Source organism: Camelus bactrianus, chromosome 7, assembly GCF_048773025.1.
Source record: "Camelus bactrianus isolate YW-2024 breed Bactrian camel chromosome 7, ASM4877302v1, whole genome shotgun sequence".
Lineage (NCBI taxonomy): Eukaryota > Metazoa > Chordata > Mammalia > Artiodactyla > Camelidae > Camelus > Camelus bactrianus.
The window spans coordinates 45,169,533-45,187,538 of NC_133545.1; the positions used below are offsets into that span (position 1 = coordinate 45,169,533).

Here is an 18,006-nt window from a genome sequence, read left to right on the forward strand (position 1 = left end):
TAATTAGAAGCTAGACTCTCGAGGCAGCAGCTTTTAAAATATACAATATATACAGACCACAAGTGTAAATTCTGCTAGCCACCAGAGAGCTAGGTGACCTAGAAGTGTCACCTGTGTGGCAGTCACGCAAATCATAAGCCAGATGATTGTACAACCTCCTTTCCAAGAGGAACTAAGCAGATGGAGAGCACAAAGGTAAGAACCATCGGCCTCTCTTCCCTGAGAGCAAGCCCCTAGATGTGTGTCAAACCAGAAGCCTGCCCCTCAGCAAGCAAACAGGCCTCTTTCACAGAAAGACGGGGGTGGGGTGTTTCAGTCTGCTGTTTGACAGTGCCCTGGGGTAGGAGCTGGCTAATAACGGTCTGCTTGTTACAGTTCTGTGGGACGCAGGAACACAAGTCCTGCTGGCCAGGAGAGCCACACAGTCAAGGGGTGTTTCCCGGGTGGCAGCCACAAAACCAGGGCACCAGATGTGTGCAGTAGCTCTCCCCTGGGAGATACTGGTGCTCTGGAGTATGGCAGAGGGAGGGTGCCTGAGGGCCTCCATCCCCAGAGAGTACACAAGCAGGTCCCTAGACTCGTGTTAAATTAGATGCCTGCCCCTCAGGCTAACGCTTTATGATAACAAATAAGCCTCTTTCACAGAAAGTGTGGGTGCTTTTTAAATGGCTGCCTCTGTGCTAGGCCCTGGGGTGGGTGAGTCCACATATGAGCCCTTTAAGCACTATTTCTCAGCTCACTAGAGGTTTTTGGGTCTCATGGACACAAGCCCCATTGGTTTTCAAAGCTAGGTGTGTGGGAGGCTTGTCTGGTGCAGGTTGGGGTGCTGATGTGGGGTTCAAACCCTTTGCTTCACAGGGAGAAGCTTGGGTTTTGAGTTCCCTCCTGATTGTAAATCCCACCCATGGCGCAGACACCCACAGAGAGCCTGGGTCTCAGCCTTTCCTACCTGCTTTGATGTAGGCTTTTTCTTGTTCATCTGATATGTAGGAGTTGCTCAGGTAGGCTGGAGTTTTTTCAGAGGAAGCTGTTCCGTATGTAGCCGTAGATGCCATCTGTCCGCGGGAGGAGGTGAGTCCAGGATCTTCCCACGTTGCCACTTTGGGCCGGAGTCCTCCTGCTCACCTTGTTTAAAGCCCTTCAGTCTCTGCCTCTGGCCTGCCTCCTGGAACACGGCCTCTACCATTTTGTGACCTTAGGCATGAACTTCCCAGGTCTCGTTTGTAAAACAGAGTAAGAATATGAAAGATCAAAAGAAATCATTTCAATTCAAGAAGCATTGAAAAAGCCTCTACTGTGTTTTAGGAATTGCTCGGTGCTGAGAAAAATCATCCCCACCCTCGAGGGAATTAGCATCAAGTAGAATTAGTTGGTAAGCGCTGTAAGCAGATGCTGTTCTTTCCCGTGTTGCTAGCATCCCACTCAAAATAGTGAATGGCCATTGAGTCACACGTAATTAAAGCATTTCCAAGAGTAAGGGATGATGATTACATGGGACACAAGAGCCACATGGAAAGTGAAGGAATGGAAACAGGAACAGGTGAGATGGCTTGTAACAGTAGCTCAGCCAGGACATCATGTCCCAGGTGACTTTGTCCCTGCCCTTCCCAGTCCTGTGATGTTTCTATAGGGCCACACACATTTACCGTCTTCATCTTTCTGATTTGGGATCAGGGCTCCTTGAGGATTTGTTGAAAACTGGAGCCTCTCTGTAGGCAAATGCACATACAACATTTAAATGCAATTTAGGGGATTCTCTGGTGGGCCTGTACCTTGGGGCTGCCCCTCCTAACAGTCTTCCTCTCTTGGGAAAGGACCATGTTTTCCTCGTACTCTGCCGGGTCACAGCCTCCACTCGCTGCTGTTTATACGTAAGACTGCTAATGAATGCAGGAGATGGAAAGAGTTCTTTAGTGTTCCCTGGGCTAGATGACTGAGCAGGTGACTTTTTTTTTACCCTCCTCTGCCGTATCAGCTCAAAACTTTTAGCAACTGTATCTCTTTTACCCTGGGAAGTATTGAAGACCGGTTTTAAATAATATTGATCTGGATTTCCTTTTCCAAAAGCTTGGCAAGGACACTTCTGGTGCAGCCTCCAGCCTCACACAGCTCTGTGCCAACCCTCTCTGCCATCGGGGTCCTTGTGTTGAGCTAACGGTGGGCGGGGGGACCCTGCACAGTCCTGGGCTTCAGCATAGCTCTTTGGTCACCAAATCCCAGATTCCTTCTACCTTCCCATGCTGATTCACCTTTCCCTGAGTCTGTAGTTATTCCTGACTGGCCAATTGAATGTCAAGGAATAATATCCTACAGTGAGCAGACAGCAGTTACCTGGTCCCTGTATCTATCTTATACAAGGCCTTTGCTGCCTGCTTAGCCCTATTCACTCATTTATTCTACAGTTAGCATATATCCTCTGCCAGCCGGGCAGAGGATATATAAATTACACATACATTGTACATAAGGTACAACACAGGGGCTAGCTGTTTCCATGGATTTTGATCTTTGTGTTTTTTTTTTTTTTTTGACAGTAACTGATTTTTTTTTGTCTCCTGCAGAAATGCCAGATAATGCAGCAGCTCTGCTGGGCACTTGCTGTAAGCTCCGGATTATTCCTACACTGTGCCACTTGGTAAGGAACTTCCTCCGTGGGACCTGGGGATGGGCAGGAACAGGGAAATGAAGAGATGGACACCTAACAGCTGATAAAACTCTCTAGGCTTTCTCATTCAGAACAGGTTAAACAGGTATTATCAACCCTACTTTCTTTTTCTTTTTCTTTTTCTTTTTTTTTTTTTACACCTAGCTTACATCACACACCCATCCCCACAAGAAGACTGAGGCACAGAGGGAAAGCTGTTCTCTGAACTGGCTAGCAAGGCTAGGACTCCAACCTTGTCTTTAGACTCCACATCTCATGCTTTTTACACTGTTTGGAGAATTTCGACCAAGGCTTAGTGCAACATTGTAGGGAAGGGGCCTGGCACCATATTACTTGCAATGGCAGTTCCATGGCTGGATCAGTTTGAGTCAGCTCTGTATCAAATTCACCAGGTATTCAAGAGGACTGCTTTGTCTCCAGAGACATTTCATTCGCTTCATGCTCTCAGGAAATGTCATGGAAAGAGCAAGAGTTAGGTAATGATAAATTTGGCTCCGAGAGAGTCAAGGTTAAGCTTTTCCTTTTAAAATTACAAACTGGGTCATTAATAGAAGGAATCATCAGTAGGCCGCCTGAGAAGACACTCTAGTGGGGCAGCTCAAGTAGCTTCTGGAGGTGTCACTCAGCCTGGGACGGAGCAGGCATGCCTGGCTGCATTATTGTGAGACCTGGGTACTAGGGACAAGGCCAGCGTGCTTTGTAGACCCAAAGGACCAAAGCACCGTGCTCTGCTCTCAGATCTGGGAAGCAGGTGTTGGGGCAGACGACCTCGATAGGACCCTGCAGTTTGCTACACAGCCACTCTGGGAACTTGGGGCACCATGGTTAGGGGCTTTGGGTGTCTTTGCTATGCAAAGAAGTACCAAAGACTGCAGCAAGGCATCATTCCAAGGAGCAGTTTAGATACCATTCCAACCGAAAGCAGACTCTACCCTCCCAGAGGAATGCTGCTTTCTTGTGCTTTGACCACAAAAACCGAACTACTTGAAAATGAACCAGCATGCGGCTGTGCTGCAGCCAGCTGAGGATGAAGGCTAGTGGCGCAGTTTGGTTACGGAAACGCTATGAATCATTATCTAACTGTTTGCAACGACGAGCACAACAGCAGCTCTGCTTTCACAGCCCAGTTCCCTTTTGCAGCATCATCACTTGCATTCAGGAAGTATATGAACAAGAACATATGGCAACGACCACATTAGTTAACTCCCTCTCCCAACTCACCCTTAGTTGTCATCTTCCTTGCAGGTCAGTTCTAGGAGTTGAGCTTTGTGTTGCTCCCAGGTTCTGCTCTGTCTGTGCTCTAAGAGTGGCCGTTAGGACGCACTTGGAGTTCCAGCACTGCTAGTGTTCTGCTTTGGTGCAAAACTACGCTGCTCAACGTAAACAAAGAAATATTTTTTCTTTAAAGACCTTCCTGACTTTCTTCACATAATCTCCCCTAGATACCACAACACCTTTTAGGACAACAGACGTCCTGCCTCTTGAAGGATTTTGGGCATCTTATGTTTCTTATAGGGTTTTACTCAGAACAAGGAACAAAACCTACCTGCATTCCTGTCTTTTCTCGGCTGTTGGCCAGAGTAACTTTTAGAGAGGCTTTCTGGGGGGCTTTGGCAAGAACCTTGTCAGATACACTAACACACTTGCAAACTGGTGAAAGAACTGGTAAGAAGGTGTTAGAATCATCAAGAGAGAATGTTAATTTTGCCTCCACCCCCTTGACTGTAATCTCTCTCACACCTAGAAGTGCCTCTGGGCCCCTGGCCACCAACCCGGGACCCAGCCCGCTGTGCTGCTAGCAGGCTTCAGCCTCTGCCACTGGAGCTCATTCTTAATCGCTGAGATGTGGTGCTTGTGCAAGCTGTGAATATTATTTTCAGTAAGGTTAACATTGCTCAGAACATTTCTGGAATTCTTTTGCATTCCCTTCAGATTCAGTTAAAATTCACCCATACTTTATAGGCTCACTTCATTTTTTTATTGTAAATTTTACTGTCTACATTATTCATCTGATCTGGTTCTGAATGCTTATTTAAAAAACAAGTGTCTCAAGACCCTAAAAGCAAAGTTTTAGATGTTCTGAGCAGTTGCAATTAAAGCAGAGTTTGAACTGACCTTGCTGAAGAACCAGTTTTCAATGCCTTGAGGGTCTGTGTTCTAGGCAGGCGCATGACAGGCCGAGACCCTGTTCTCCTGGGCAGCTTAGGTTTAATCATTTCAGATACAGAAAGCCTATGAAGACAATAAAATAATGTAACAGTGGCTGGGATGTAGGGGTAGGAGGATCAGGAAGGTCCCTTCTGATGGAGCATTTCAACTGACAGCTCAGAGATGAGAAGCAAAGTTCTCTATGAACGCTGGAGGAAGAATACTGCAGGCAGAAGGAAGAGCAAAGACAAAGGTTCTTGAGGCAGGAAGCATAACTAAACAAACTGGTACCTACCTTTGACGAGTTCATGTAAATAAGAAATTCTAATAGCTGAAGCTGTGTATATGAGCAAGCTGCATTCTGACCTTTCTGATCCACTGGAGTTAATGGGTCCAGTAGAAGGTGGAGCTCAGAGAGTGGTAATTCCAAGAGAGGACTCCAGGCAAAGTGGATGAAGTCAGGCCTGAGGTCTTGCCCTGGGCTAAACAGATCTTGTTACATCTTAAGGGTTTTTCTGCTTCATTTGCGGAATTTAAGCAACAACTTAATTTTTCTTCCTCCCATAGTTAGCCAGAAGTGCTAACATTACCATCCAATGATGCTGATTTTCTATGTTTTTTGGTGAGTTTGTTTAAATGTGTCATTTCAGCTCCATGCTCTATCTGATGCTGGCGTGTCTGATCTTGAAGACCCAATCCTGGCTCCTCTGAAAGACACAGAAAGGTTTGAGATCATGCAGCGTCTGTTTGCCTCAGCTGACATTAACCTGGAGAGAGAGCAGTCATCTGTAAAAGCTGTCACCCGGAAGGACCCTAACATTTCCCCACTGATTCTTTACATAAGCCTGAATGGACTCTGTGCTTTAGGCAGAGCACATTAATAGTGTCATGTGTGGATTAGAAGTGCATTTTCTACAAATTGAAGGTTGATGGCAACCCCTTGTCAAGCAAGACTATCAGCACCATTTTTCCAACAGCATTTCCTCACTTGACGTCTGTGTGTCACATTTTGGTAATTCTCACAGTATTTCAGAGCTTTCATTATCAAATATATTTGTTATGGTGATCTTTGCTGTTACTAGCAAAAAGACTTGTTGAAGGCTCAGATGATGGTTAGCATTTAGCAATAAAGTTTAAAAAATTAAGTTATATACATTGTTTAGACATAATGCTATTGTACACTTAACAGACTATAAGACAGTATAAACATATATACACTGGGAAACCAGCACATTTGTGTGACTTGCTTTCCTGTGGTAGTCTGGAACTGAACCCACAGTATCTCTGAGGTCTGCCTGTATGTATTCTCAGCCAAGGAAGGGTATTTTTCGGCATCATTAAGATACTGCCTTTGGGGCTTAGGTCACCCCCTTAAACGTTGATCGAGGAAGTGCATTTACAAAACGGTTTAACAAGTTGTGACTTTTTGCATTATGAATCACTTTGAGTTTAGCCACCAGGTACCTGGTGAACAGATTTTCATAAGAGGCCCTCTTGTGCTGTTAACCCAGTGTCTGAGTTAGACCCCAGCCATCCAAAAAGCTGGAGGAGGGTTGAGAATTCTAAGCTAGTTTACATTGAGACCTTGTCTCTGCAGAAAAATGGGTCTATCTATCACTTTCTTCTATTTCCCACTTTCTTTTAAACAAAAACAGATGAGGCTGACACTTTGATCCAAAAATTCATCTTAAATTGTGAATGCTGTGGGGAGGCAATTTCTCTTCATTGAAGGCTACATTTTGGATGTGCCGTATGCTATGCAGTGACTGAAAAATGAACTGTAAATGCCACTAGAGTACACATATTCTTCTGCTAAACAAAATTATGCTAATAAATAACCTAATAGCAGGATACCCTTTCTTAGGGTCTAGCTATAAGCATTTTATTTGAATTTGTCATGCTTTGATGAACATACCAATCCTTTGTCTAGAGCAATGTGCTGGTTTTCCATGCATTCTGGATGTTTAGTTTGTAAAATACTACATACTGTATCAAAGGAAACTTCGAACTGTGTATGTTTTGTTTTTACTCTGTTTTCATGTCATTCTATATAAATAGCCTGGACTATTTAAACACTGCTAGGATCTGTCTTACTTTAGGAGCAGGAGGCAGCAGGGATGAGGAATAGCAGTTGTTGGAGAGAAACGTGCTGTTACTCAGCACCTGTACCAACATCACCTACTTAATCCCTTTCTGTGCTTCAAAGTTTAACAAATGTTAATAAGGAAGAAATGAAACCCTTTCATCACCTCTACTAAAAATGAGACTAAATTATATGCACATATTATGCAAATACTTACATGAGGAAAAGGGATACAGAGTTGTACACTGTGGTGGCAACAACATAAAAAACACCTTATACACAAATTGGACAGGAACAAGCAAAACTCAAAGCAGTTGTGCTAAAATGGTGGCACTGTACGTACCTTTTGTCTGGTTTTCTGAAATAAAAGAACACATTACAGACAGAATGTGTAAGCCTGAATGGTCTCTGTGCTTTAGGCAGAGCACATTAATAGTGTCATGTAAAAAAAGGTATCACACTGCATGGGTAATCTCATTTAAAAGTTCACAAGAAACCTAACAGTGTCTCCTTTGGGGAGAGGATTTAGAGGCTATGGCAAGAGGTTTGAGTGGGTTCACCCTTCTATTTCTGTTAGAATCTTGTATGTAATATCCTGAGTTAAAAATAACAAAAATCCACTCAAATATCAAAAACTAAAGACAGACTTAAGACAGAAAGAAAAGATGCCATGCAGGAAGTGCTGAAAGTTTGGGTTACATCAAACAGCAATTAAGGCATTTGTCTGTTTCCACAATTGCCCTAAGGCTGGCCAGTGATTCTGTTGGATTGTGTTTTAAACACTAGCTAGTGAAAAGGATGTAGCCCTATGCTACATGTAGCAGACCCCCACTGGGATGGGGTGGGCAAGGTAGTGCTGGGCTCCAGGGAGGGTGAGATTGGGTCTCCAGATGTTTCTAACTAACTAGTATCCTCATCATTAAATAAAATTAATTTTAAATGTAATCTTATTAATTGCTTGAGATCCAGAACCATACTTCTTTCAAGAATCAGGCTTGGAAATGAGTTCTAGTATCCCAGAACACCTAGAAAACAGATAGTAAATACAGTAGTATTTCCTAGAAGAGAACAGGACAGCCATCTTAACTCTGATACTTCCACAACCACTTCTCTTCATGTAAATGGATACTGGATGAAACATGGGCACGATTAGCTAGTGTGGTATGGCCAGATAATGGCCCCTAAAAAGTTATTCATGACCTAATAAATCCCTAGAACCTGTGAACATGTTACCTGGCAAAAAGTGACTTTACAGATGTTTTTAAGGTTATGGACATTGAGATGGACAGATTATCCTGGATTATCTGAGTGTACCCTTAGAAGACAGAAGGGTCAGTGAGAGAGGGATCTGGCCAAAGAAAACACAGGAAAGATGAGGCATGAGAAGAACTCAGTGCTGCTGTTGGCTCTCAAGACAGAGGGAGCCAGTTCAAGAATGAGAAAGTAGTCCAATCAGATAGCCCATAAGGAAGTGGGGACTTTGGTGCTACAACTGCATGGAACTAGAGATAGAGCATGCAACAACCTGCAATAGCCTGGATGCCGATTCCCCTCCAGAACCGAAGGTAAGAGCCAGGGCAGGCCCAGGGAGACAGCTTCACTTTAGCCTAGTGGACTTATGTTGGATTTCAGACCTACATAACTGAGACAATAAGTTTGTTTTAAGCTGCTAAGTTTGTGGTAATTCGTCCCTGCAGTGATAGAAAACTGACAGATAGTATAAGATGGAAGAATGAACCAAAGTTGACCCTTGAACAACATAGTCTTGATCTGCACAGGTCCACTTATATGCAGGTTTTTTTCAAAAAATATAACAGTACTACACGGTCTTCAGATGCCTAACTGTAGATATCGAGGGACAACTTTATATAAACCTAATTCTTTTGGAATACAGGGAAAATACTCTTTGACATAAATCATAGCAATATTTTCTAGGATCAGTCCCCCAAGGCAAAAGAAATAAAAGCAAAAATAAGCAAATGGGACTTCAAAGTTTTTGCACAGCAAAGAAAACCATCGATAAGCAAAAAGACAGAAAAGGGGTTAATATCCACAATATATAAATAGCTCATACAAGTCAATATTGGAAAAAAAAAACTATAATCCAATCAAACAATCAGCATAAGACTTGAACATTTTTCCAGAGAAGACATACAGATGGCCAAGAAGCACGTGAAAAGGTGCTCAGCGTTGCCAATTATGGGTCAGAATAGCCATTGTCAAAAAGTCTACAAATAACATGTTGGAGAGGATGTGGATAAAAGGGAGCCATTGTACAGGGTTAGTGGGAATGTAAACTGGTGTAGCCACTATGGAAAACAGTATGGAGTTTCCTCATAAAAACTAAAAATAGAACATGGAATTCAGCAATTCCACTCCTGGGTATATATCCAGAGAAAAACAAAAGCACTAATTCAAAAAGATACACGCACCCTACAGTTCACAGCTGCACTGTTTACAATAACCAAGACATGGAAGTGACCCAAGTGCCCATCAGAAAACCAGATTAAGAAACACACACACACACACTCTAGAATATTGTTCAGCCATAAAAAAGAATGAAATACTGCCATTTACAGCAACGTGGATGGACCTAGAGAATATTATGCCTACTGAAATAAGTCAGAGAAAGACAAACACTATATATCACTTACGTGTGAACTCTAACAAATAATACAAACGAATGTATATGCCAAATAGAAACAGACTCACAGAGACAGAAGACAAACTAGTGGTTACTAAAAGGAACAGGGAAGGGGGGAGGGACAAATTAGGGATATGGGATTAATAGATACAAACTACTATATATAAAATACGTAAGCCACAAGGATTTACTATATAGCATGGGAAATTATACGCATTGTGTTGTAATAACCTGTAATGGGATATACTCTGTAAAAACACAGAATCACTATGTTGTACACCTGTAACTAACATAATATTGTAAAGCAACTATACTTCAATTAAAGAAAAACAAACCTGATTCTTCTGGAGATGTCAGAACACCAGACTAGCAATTTCTGAAGTATTAAGTATTGAATCCTGGAAATTAGCTTGGCAAAGGGTTGCTGAAGTACCTTTTCTGAAATAGGCTTCCTGCACTCACCCACATTCACGCATCCACCTCTTGGCTGGTGGGTCCACCTCCCCTTCTCAATGCAGGCCTCAGGGCTGAGCTGTGTGCCAGAGCAGGCACGTCCTTCCCACCAGGCTTTCTCTTCCTTGGTAGCTGGGAAGTGGTCCTAGTATCCCAAGCCATCAAAGCACAGAGGCTTTTTCTTGATCCTGTATTTTAATCTTCCCTGTCTCTGGAATTGTTTCCTTGAGTAAGTTGTCTTTGAAAGCCTTGGAATCATTGGGCTAGGATAGATTAAAAAAAAAAAATTAGGGTTTTCTTGTTAAAAAGGGGAGGCAGGTGAAAAGTTCACATATTTTAGTGGAAAATATAAACGACATTAGAGGCTTTTAACAAAGACCATTAGCATTTAAAGAAACTACCAAAGCTAATCTGATACATTCTGTATTTTATTATCCCTACGTCTTAGTTCCATCTATAAATGAAACACTACATTTTTCCAATATTAAATATTTATTTCTTTATATATACAAAAATATTTTACCAGGAGTATGCAATCTCACAGATTAGACATTTCCATAATTTTTGTTTTGGACAACATATGGAAATATGTGAAAAAATTTATGGGGATAGTTTCTGAGAAATCAATACTTAATTGTACTGCAGGAAAATTTTATTTATACAAGGACAGCAATAATTTTTTTTTTTTTACACAGGAACCAGTATTACAATTACTTGGAAAGCAGCAGCAATTAATTTTATTTTTAAACTTTTTCACCAGAAACTTACTTTAGTAGTTTTTGTTCAGCTTTGATTTTTTAGGTTGCTAAGAAGCATTCTAAGAAGATGCCCTCCATTAAAAAAAAAAATTCTCTTCTACAATCATTTCAAAGACTAGAGGTTAAAAAGAGCATGCATATGTGTTCAAAGTAAAGATACACCAAAATGAGATGGAAAAAAATCCCCCAAAGTCTTCACATCAAATACTCATCAAGGGCTCTAAAAGAGATAACATACCATGTGGAAATTACACCAGTTGCTGAATCCCAGTGCTCATTCTTCTATAGCAAAATACAAGATACCACTTTCTTAAAAGTCAATGTCACTGAAAAAAGAGGAGTCAGCATTCTTTTTTAAAGAGGACACACAAAAGAAATATTTATATTGTGTATCAATTACAGATGGAGATAAGCTATTCGTCAGATCAGGTTCTACCTGAAGACTGAAGCATGTCTGTTGCACCATGTTTACCAGAACCACCTTTGTCTTCGAAGCAAGGTTACTCATACCACTGCCTGACTCTCCTATTTAACAGTAAGATGAGAGCCACATATTTTAACTGATGACTTCTGGTTTAGTGCTGGTAATTTATAGCAGGACTTTCTGATGCTATGCTTTTTCCCTCTTCTTCCAAGCTCCCAGGTCACCTTGACTGATGTGAGAAGAGTCAAATTTCAGGCACAGCCTGCTGTATTTGTGTTTCTAACCCCTGGCTTGCTGTTTCTGAAGTGCAATAAAGACCTCTATTTCCTACTTATTTTAAAATAAGACCTTTTGGCTTCTGCTCTGTGATAGCTGCAATACCTGTTCAGTAGGACTTAAGACAGGTTTACAAGCACTGAGTCATTTAATCTGCCAAGTTGTAAGTGGCATTTACAGTAACTGTAGATGTGTTCATTCAGTTTGTGCTAGAGATTAGGAAACGGTAAAAAGTCAGTAGGAAAAAAAAAGCTTCTTACCGACTTTGGTGTGTAGAGAAAAGTTAGATTTATCACAGCACTGCGTTATCAGCCAACAGTCACGAAGCAATTAGAGAACAAAACTAAAATGCATTCATGTTGGATTTGAGGTTCCCTAACCAGACCTGACTGATGGTTTCTCCTTTCAAGAAAAACAGATGCCTTTTAAACTTAACACTATGAGTTAAACAACAGGGCTGCAGTAATCAACTTCAGGCCTAGGAATAAAGGTAGGACAGCTTCAAGGGGCAAAGATCAGAGTGTCTTCAGATGTAATAAAGTACTGAATTGCTTACTTAAATTTTGTTTGACTCATGAGTGGTCTGACTGGCAGCAAGGATTTGCTAAGGGTTTGGACTTAGGATTCTAAACTATAATGGACTTTCTGACCAGGCCACTAAGAGAACAGAAACTCTTCAGGACTGAACTACATCCTCAGGGCTGTTTTAAAACCCAAGGTAGAATTTCTGAATGGTGTGCACCATTCACTATGTTACTTCCAAAAGAGGTACACTTTAAAAGAACTAAAAGATAAGCAACCTCAAGGCAAGTGAATACATATAATAAACAGATAAAGTAGCCTAATAAGGATTTTCCAATTTAGCATTTACCACATCAAAGTTACAAATTACTTCTTGTAATTTAAGGTGAAGAGAAATATTAAGTTAGCCTTTTTTAACGAGTGGAATATTAAAAGTAAAGGGGGATATATATTTTATCAAAGGTAAGATGGTCAGGAGTCAGAATTAGGATCTCAGCCAGTAGAAGTACACCAGCTCTATTTTTACCAAAAAAGAGACTATTTTAAAGAAAGTGCAGTGTATTGCCAAAATGGTGCAAACCACGGTTTTAAGTTCTTACCCCAGAAATAAGGTAACATCATTCCTTCACTTTTTAGTGTATTAAGGACTCATTTTTGACTCTGTGCACTAAATCATTTCAGAAACACACAAAGGAATATGATAAATTATGGGAAATATTTTAAAATGAATAAAACTTGAAGCTAACAAAAATGCAATTTAAAAATAATCTTACCTTAAAAAATACAGAACTGTTATCTTTTTCAGATACACAATGTATACATAAAAACTGGTATGATGAATTATTAGTCAGTTGTATTCTTAAAAGTTTGTGAATAATATTAACTTGTAATATATACAATAATCCTATTATTTAAAATACTAAATTTCTCCCAAGAACTCCAAATACATTACAGATGTTATTATATGAATTCTCACAGCAGATCCAATGGAACAAGAGGGAAGCAGGTACCATAATCTCTAAGCCTGAACCATATCACAAATTCATTCGAAGTTTTAAATAAGTATTTCTCCAGAGGCTTCCATCTAGGACTCTGTCCTTTTTCCCTAAGGAAACTAAGTTGAAATAATAATTTTCCGAACTTAATTCCAAATATATTTTTCAAAAAGAGCATTAGTATCGGCCTCAAGGTAAAACCAGAACCTTCGAAAACAATGTGAAAAAAGTTTCATAACGTCTAAGAATTTGGTAGTAATTAAAATGTAAGAGCACTAGCTATAATTACATGGGTGAACATATTTAGTTTTATTATTCATGTATCTGGGGAGAATTTTACGTATTATACACATAGCTATATATATATAATATATATATATTATATATATGGTGACTCGAACACTTAAAAAATGACCTGCTATCTATATACATAAAACTTCATGATTGCTTTTCCATCTTTAGTATAAAGATCATTACTACAAAATTATTGGCTCCCTAGTCTCTGACTTCTGGAAAATGGAGTGTTGTTTCAGAAGTCATAAAAGTACAGTGTTAAATAGATCATTATTTTAAACAATTTTCAAAACTTCTATGTTCAGTGTTTACCAATTTAAAATAATTGTACCTAACTCCATGGCTATCCACCTTAAAAGTCAGCCCGGTCACTGGATCATGACACCTACTGTTATCTATAAAAATAAGCACAAATTTAAATGAATCTTTAAAACAAAGATCATCTTTTATTGACATTGGGATACTACGGTCAAAGCAGCTAGTATCTGGCCACAGTCTATAATGCTACACTAACATATTTTATTGCTAATTTGCATCATTTTCTAAATTTGTGTTAATACCCAATTTGCTCTTTTAAAGAAAACTTTTCCTTATAAGCTATTATAAATAAATTTACTAGATTCTAGAATCTAGGGTTCAGGCTACTGTTGCTGTACTGGGTTTATGATACGATTTCTATTTTAGAAAGCTATTTCAGCAATTGTACAGTTAGAGTTGGCAAAAGTCCTGATATACTGGATATAATGGATATTTGACACTATCCAAATATCAAACAGAAATTCAGAGTGCATAATCAAGGCATGGCTGTAATAAAAAGTAAAATTCTACTTGAGTGCATCACATTTATTCCACTAGTTATTGTTAAATGACTTACCCAGGGACATCAACTCTATAGGTACTGGATATTTGTACATTAAAAAATAAAAATATATATATAATATTTAGCTGTATATAAATAGTCATGCCCTGAATGTTCAATGTGGATACTCACCCGTCCACAAGGAAATCTTCAGGTGCAATAATGTATTGGCACATGTTTCCCCAAAGCATATATGCACATGCATGTACATTTAAACTATTACCAATTATTCAGCCTCATTTTAAACCATTTTCTCTTCAGTAAAGCTAATTGTCTTAGACTTTTCCCCCAAGAGAAGTTCACATTTCCTTGTTTACAACTATACTTTCATTGCCTCAGGAGAATCCCAGGACCTCTGGGACTCCTTCCTCAGCAGAGCTCTGCTGGTTTCTGCAGACTCAGATGGGACTTGTGTTTCAAGTTCAGTGATTACTGAGATAAATAAACTTTTCTAAATTTAATCTCTTCAGCTCTGGCATCTGGACTGAAATGAAATAAACCACACTGTTCTATTTTATATTAGGAGGAATCTAATGTGTATTAACTAAGTAGTTAGTCATGAGTACCACTTATAACAGAAGTAATTCCTTTAACTGTAGGTTGTTTTTCAAATAATATGCATTTTATATCATATAAGGCTTAAAAGATATATGATGTAAAAAATCATTTCTATTGTGTCAAGATGGGTGAAATATTTTGTGGATAAACTTCTTGAGCTGCTACAATGATTTCAAAGAGGCTCCAGGCAGCAGCATGAAGGCACACTGCAGAAGACAGGACATTTCCTGAGAATGTGGAAATAAAACTTCTCTCGAAGATTACAGTGTTGTTGAGACACTAAGTCATAGGACATTATCTCGACACTGTGCTTTGATTCATGTTGCTTCGAGAAGCAAAGAACTTGACGTAAATATATTTGGTTTAAAAGTTACCAAACTTATTAAAAGTGTATGATCCATTTTGCCACCAATTTCCTATCCTAGGGCAAAGAACATGAATTTGTGTGCTGGATACGAAATGCTGGAATAAAAAAACACCTATGGATTTGCAATCTTAACCATACAGCAACTTGGATATTTGGTTCCATTGTGAAAAAGGTTTAAAACAGTGTGTACATGCTGCTTGTTGACATGTATATTCTCTTCCCTCCAAGTCCTCCTGGCTGGCATTCCATGTGACAGCTTTGATGAGGGGAAACCAAATTCAGCAGCCAGGTGTCTGGTGCCTACCACCAGACAATGATGACCATTAATATTTAAGTACCTAACCCGTTAAGTGTGAATACTGTTTATGTGAAAAGCCAGCAGCAATACAAAATATGGCTAACTTAGTTTAACGATGAGCTGCATCTCTGAATATGTTTTAAGAAGTTACACCATCTAAGAATCCTAAAGGAAGATATTAACTGAGGTGAATTTTGGAAATTTGTATACGTTAAAGCAACTAAAGGAGGAGAACTGTTTTCCTAATCATTAAACAAAAAAACTACACTTCCTAACAGAAATATAAAAAAAAACCCCATTATTTAATATATACTATATAATACATACAATGTACATATTATATAATGTATATATTATATAGAGATAAAACAGCTGACAGTTATTTCCAAATTTCATAAATTGTTCAATGGATTTGGTTCTCAAAACAACAAATCGAACAAATACCCTAATGATCACAACACACTTCAAAAAGCACACTGATTGTTCACGAAACCCCCCAATTCAAACTTAGAGGCATTTTTTTCAGCATCACAGAAATTTGCAGAGGCATGATACATTTGCTGACCATACTCTAATAAAAAATTGTATAAAGCAATAGGTTCATTTTTTGTCAAACTTTCACATGTACAAATAAATCAACTTTCAGTGTCATTTTGCTATAAGATTTTGCAGGATAAGGCACTCTCTCAGCCTGCATGGCCTTGCTTGCTATGTACATGTTAACTTAGCATCAGCTTGTCACTGCAACAAATGAGAGTGCAAGGTATTGCTCTTCATTTTTTTCACAAGTGAGAACAAAGGGAAAAAACTAACATAGCTGTGTAAATTAGAGTGGATAGCCATACATCTCTGAAATAATGAAACTATGTAGCACTGAGCAGACTTCTGATGTCAGATTTGAATGGCAGAAGACTAGCTGTAGCACTTACATTAAAATTCTGCTTCTGTAAGACATTGTTCATATTAGGAAAGAAGGCCAATAACTACTATTTTCACCTAATAAGAGTAGCTGACCCTTTACTAAATACTGAACTAAATGACAGTTTTACAAAACTATTTCAAGTATTCATTATCACAGTGAAAATGTGAGACCAATGTTAGAGTAAATGATTTGAAAATTCCTCTGATGAAAAAGGCAAGGGTACTAAGTCAAAACATATATAAAATGCTTCAACGCATTTTTTGTGTGATATGAATAGAAAGATTATCCATAAAAAGTTAGAAAAATTAAGATAAATTATATATTAGTACACCTTCCCAACCATATTTTGTATAAAAATTCAGAATAGTGTACTGGTATTTCAATCTACAGAATAAAAATGCCTGGACTTGGCAGGTATCTTCTATCTGTGCATGTATTTTCTCAGTAGGTTTACTTGTTACAGTCACTTTTTAAAAGTTTTATTTTGATTGTGAACCTTATTGAATCATCAGTAAACCCAGCTGATTGGGACCCACTGCGGCTCCATTCTCAGCTTCTCTATGGCAGTTTGCAGTTTCTCAAAGGCTTTGTCTAGATTGTCATTTACGATGATCAGATCAAAATAGTGGTTGTATGCTCTTTGAATCCGTGCACTTTCATCCACTGTTTTCTTCAAGTCAGAGTCCTGTTGAAGATTTTTAAAAGAAAAAGTTTATATAATGTACATTTACTTGCTCAAAACCAATTCAATGTGAACGTAAGAAATAAGTATGTTGGATATTTGTTTACTACAATTCTGATACTAATCCTCAAAATGTAATCTAAATAAGTGTTAAAAAAGACATTACCATCTATTCATATCCTAGTCTCTCCAGTTGCAGTCATGTCTGCATTTATGAGTGTTCTGTGTCTTCTGTTTCACTGATACTAAGATAAGATTCCTAATGAAAAGACCACTGACAATAATCTTAGAGTGAAATCCAAAGTAATAAAAGAATTATTGCAGGTGACTGGTCTGTAGCCCAACTACATCATCCTTTTCAAAAGATTTATCTTATGGACTCTGTAAATCACGGAACCCAATTTGCAGTGTCTGTTAAGCTCTTAGCCAAATTTGCTGCCTCTCTCTAAGGAAGAGAATTTTAGAAATGTATTTTGAAGACTAACTTTACATACAAATACTTTTATGTCTTTTTTTTTTAGCTAGCTAGTACTGTTTATATTTCATAAAATATTTCTAGTCATTTTGGAATAATGTAGGGGAATAAATAAGTAATGGGTTTTGCATTAAAAAGCTTTTCATTAAATTGCAAGTGTTTTGAAATTCTGTAATATTTCTACATGTTCTTCAAATATTTATTGAGTTCCTATTTAAGTGTCTATTATGTTTTAAAATCTGTGGATATAACAATGAATAAGACAGAATGGGTTCATATCCTCTAGTGGAGGAGACAAATAAAGGGCAAATAAAAAAAACTTTCAAGTTGTAGTATTATGAAAGAAATCACCCAAGAACAAAGAATTTTAAGAGATCTAAGAGTGCTTACAAAGACTCCACAGATGACATTTAAACTGAGAACTATAGTGGGAGAAAGAGCATTCCACGCAGATGAAACAGCAATGTAAAATCAAGGAGGAAAATGACCCTGATGTGCTTAAGATACTAAAGAAGACCAGGAATGGATGGAGGGTTGAAGCGGATGAGTAATGAGGTGAGCCTGGGCCATGTCATGAAGGACCTAG

General features: G+C 38.9%; 2 protein-coding genes across 5 annotated transcripts in view; one reads left to right on the plus strand and one right to left on the minus strand.

Moving 5' to 3' along the window:
- The window catches only part of GSDME (gasdermin E), a 53,113-nt gene extending 45,832 nt beyond the window's left edge, over nucleotides 1-7,281 (plus strand). Inside the window, exons 9-10 of the mRNA XM_074367339.1 lie at nucleotides 2,559-2,632; nucleotides 5,461-7,281. Of these exons, the coding sequence (XP_074223440.1) occupies nucleotides 2,559-2,632; nucleotides 5,461-5,691 (305 nt within the window). The 3' untranslated portion in view covers nucleotides 5,692-7,281. The remainder of the gene's footprint in view (nucleotides 1-2,558; nucleotides 2,633-5,460) is intronic.
- Nucleotides 7,282-10,624: 3,343 nt separating this feature from the next.
- Nucleotides 10,625-18,006, minus strand: part of PALS2 (protein associated with LIN7 2, MAGUK p55 family member) — a 103,705-nt gene continuing 96,323 nt past the window's right edge. For all 4 annotated transcript variants that reach the window (XM_074367337.1, XM_074367338.1, XM_010968629.3 and 1 more), the window contains one exon: nucleotides 10,625-16,948. In XM_074367337.1, coding sequence (XP_074223438.1) covers nucleotides 16,772-16,948 — 177 coding nt within the window. In that variant the 3' untranslated portion in view covers nucleotides 10,625-16,771. The remainder of the gene's footprint in view (nucleotides 16,949-18,006) is intronic.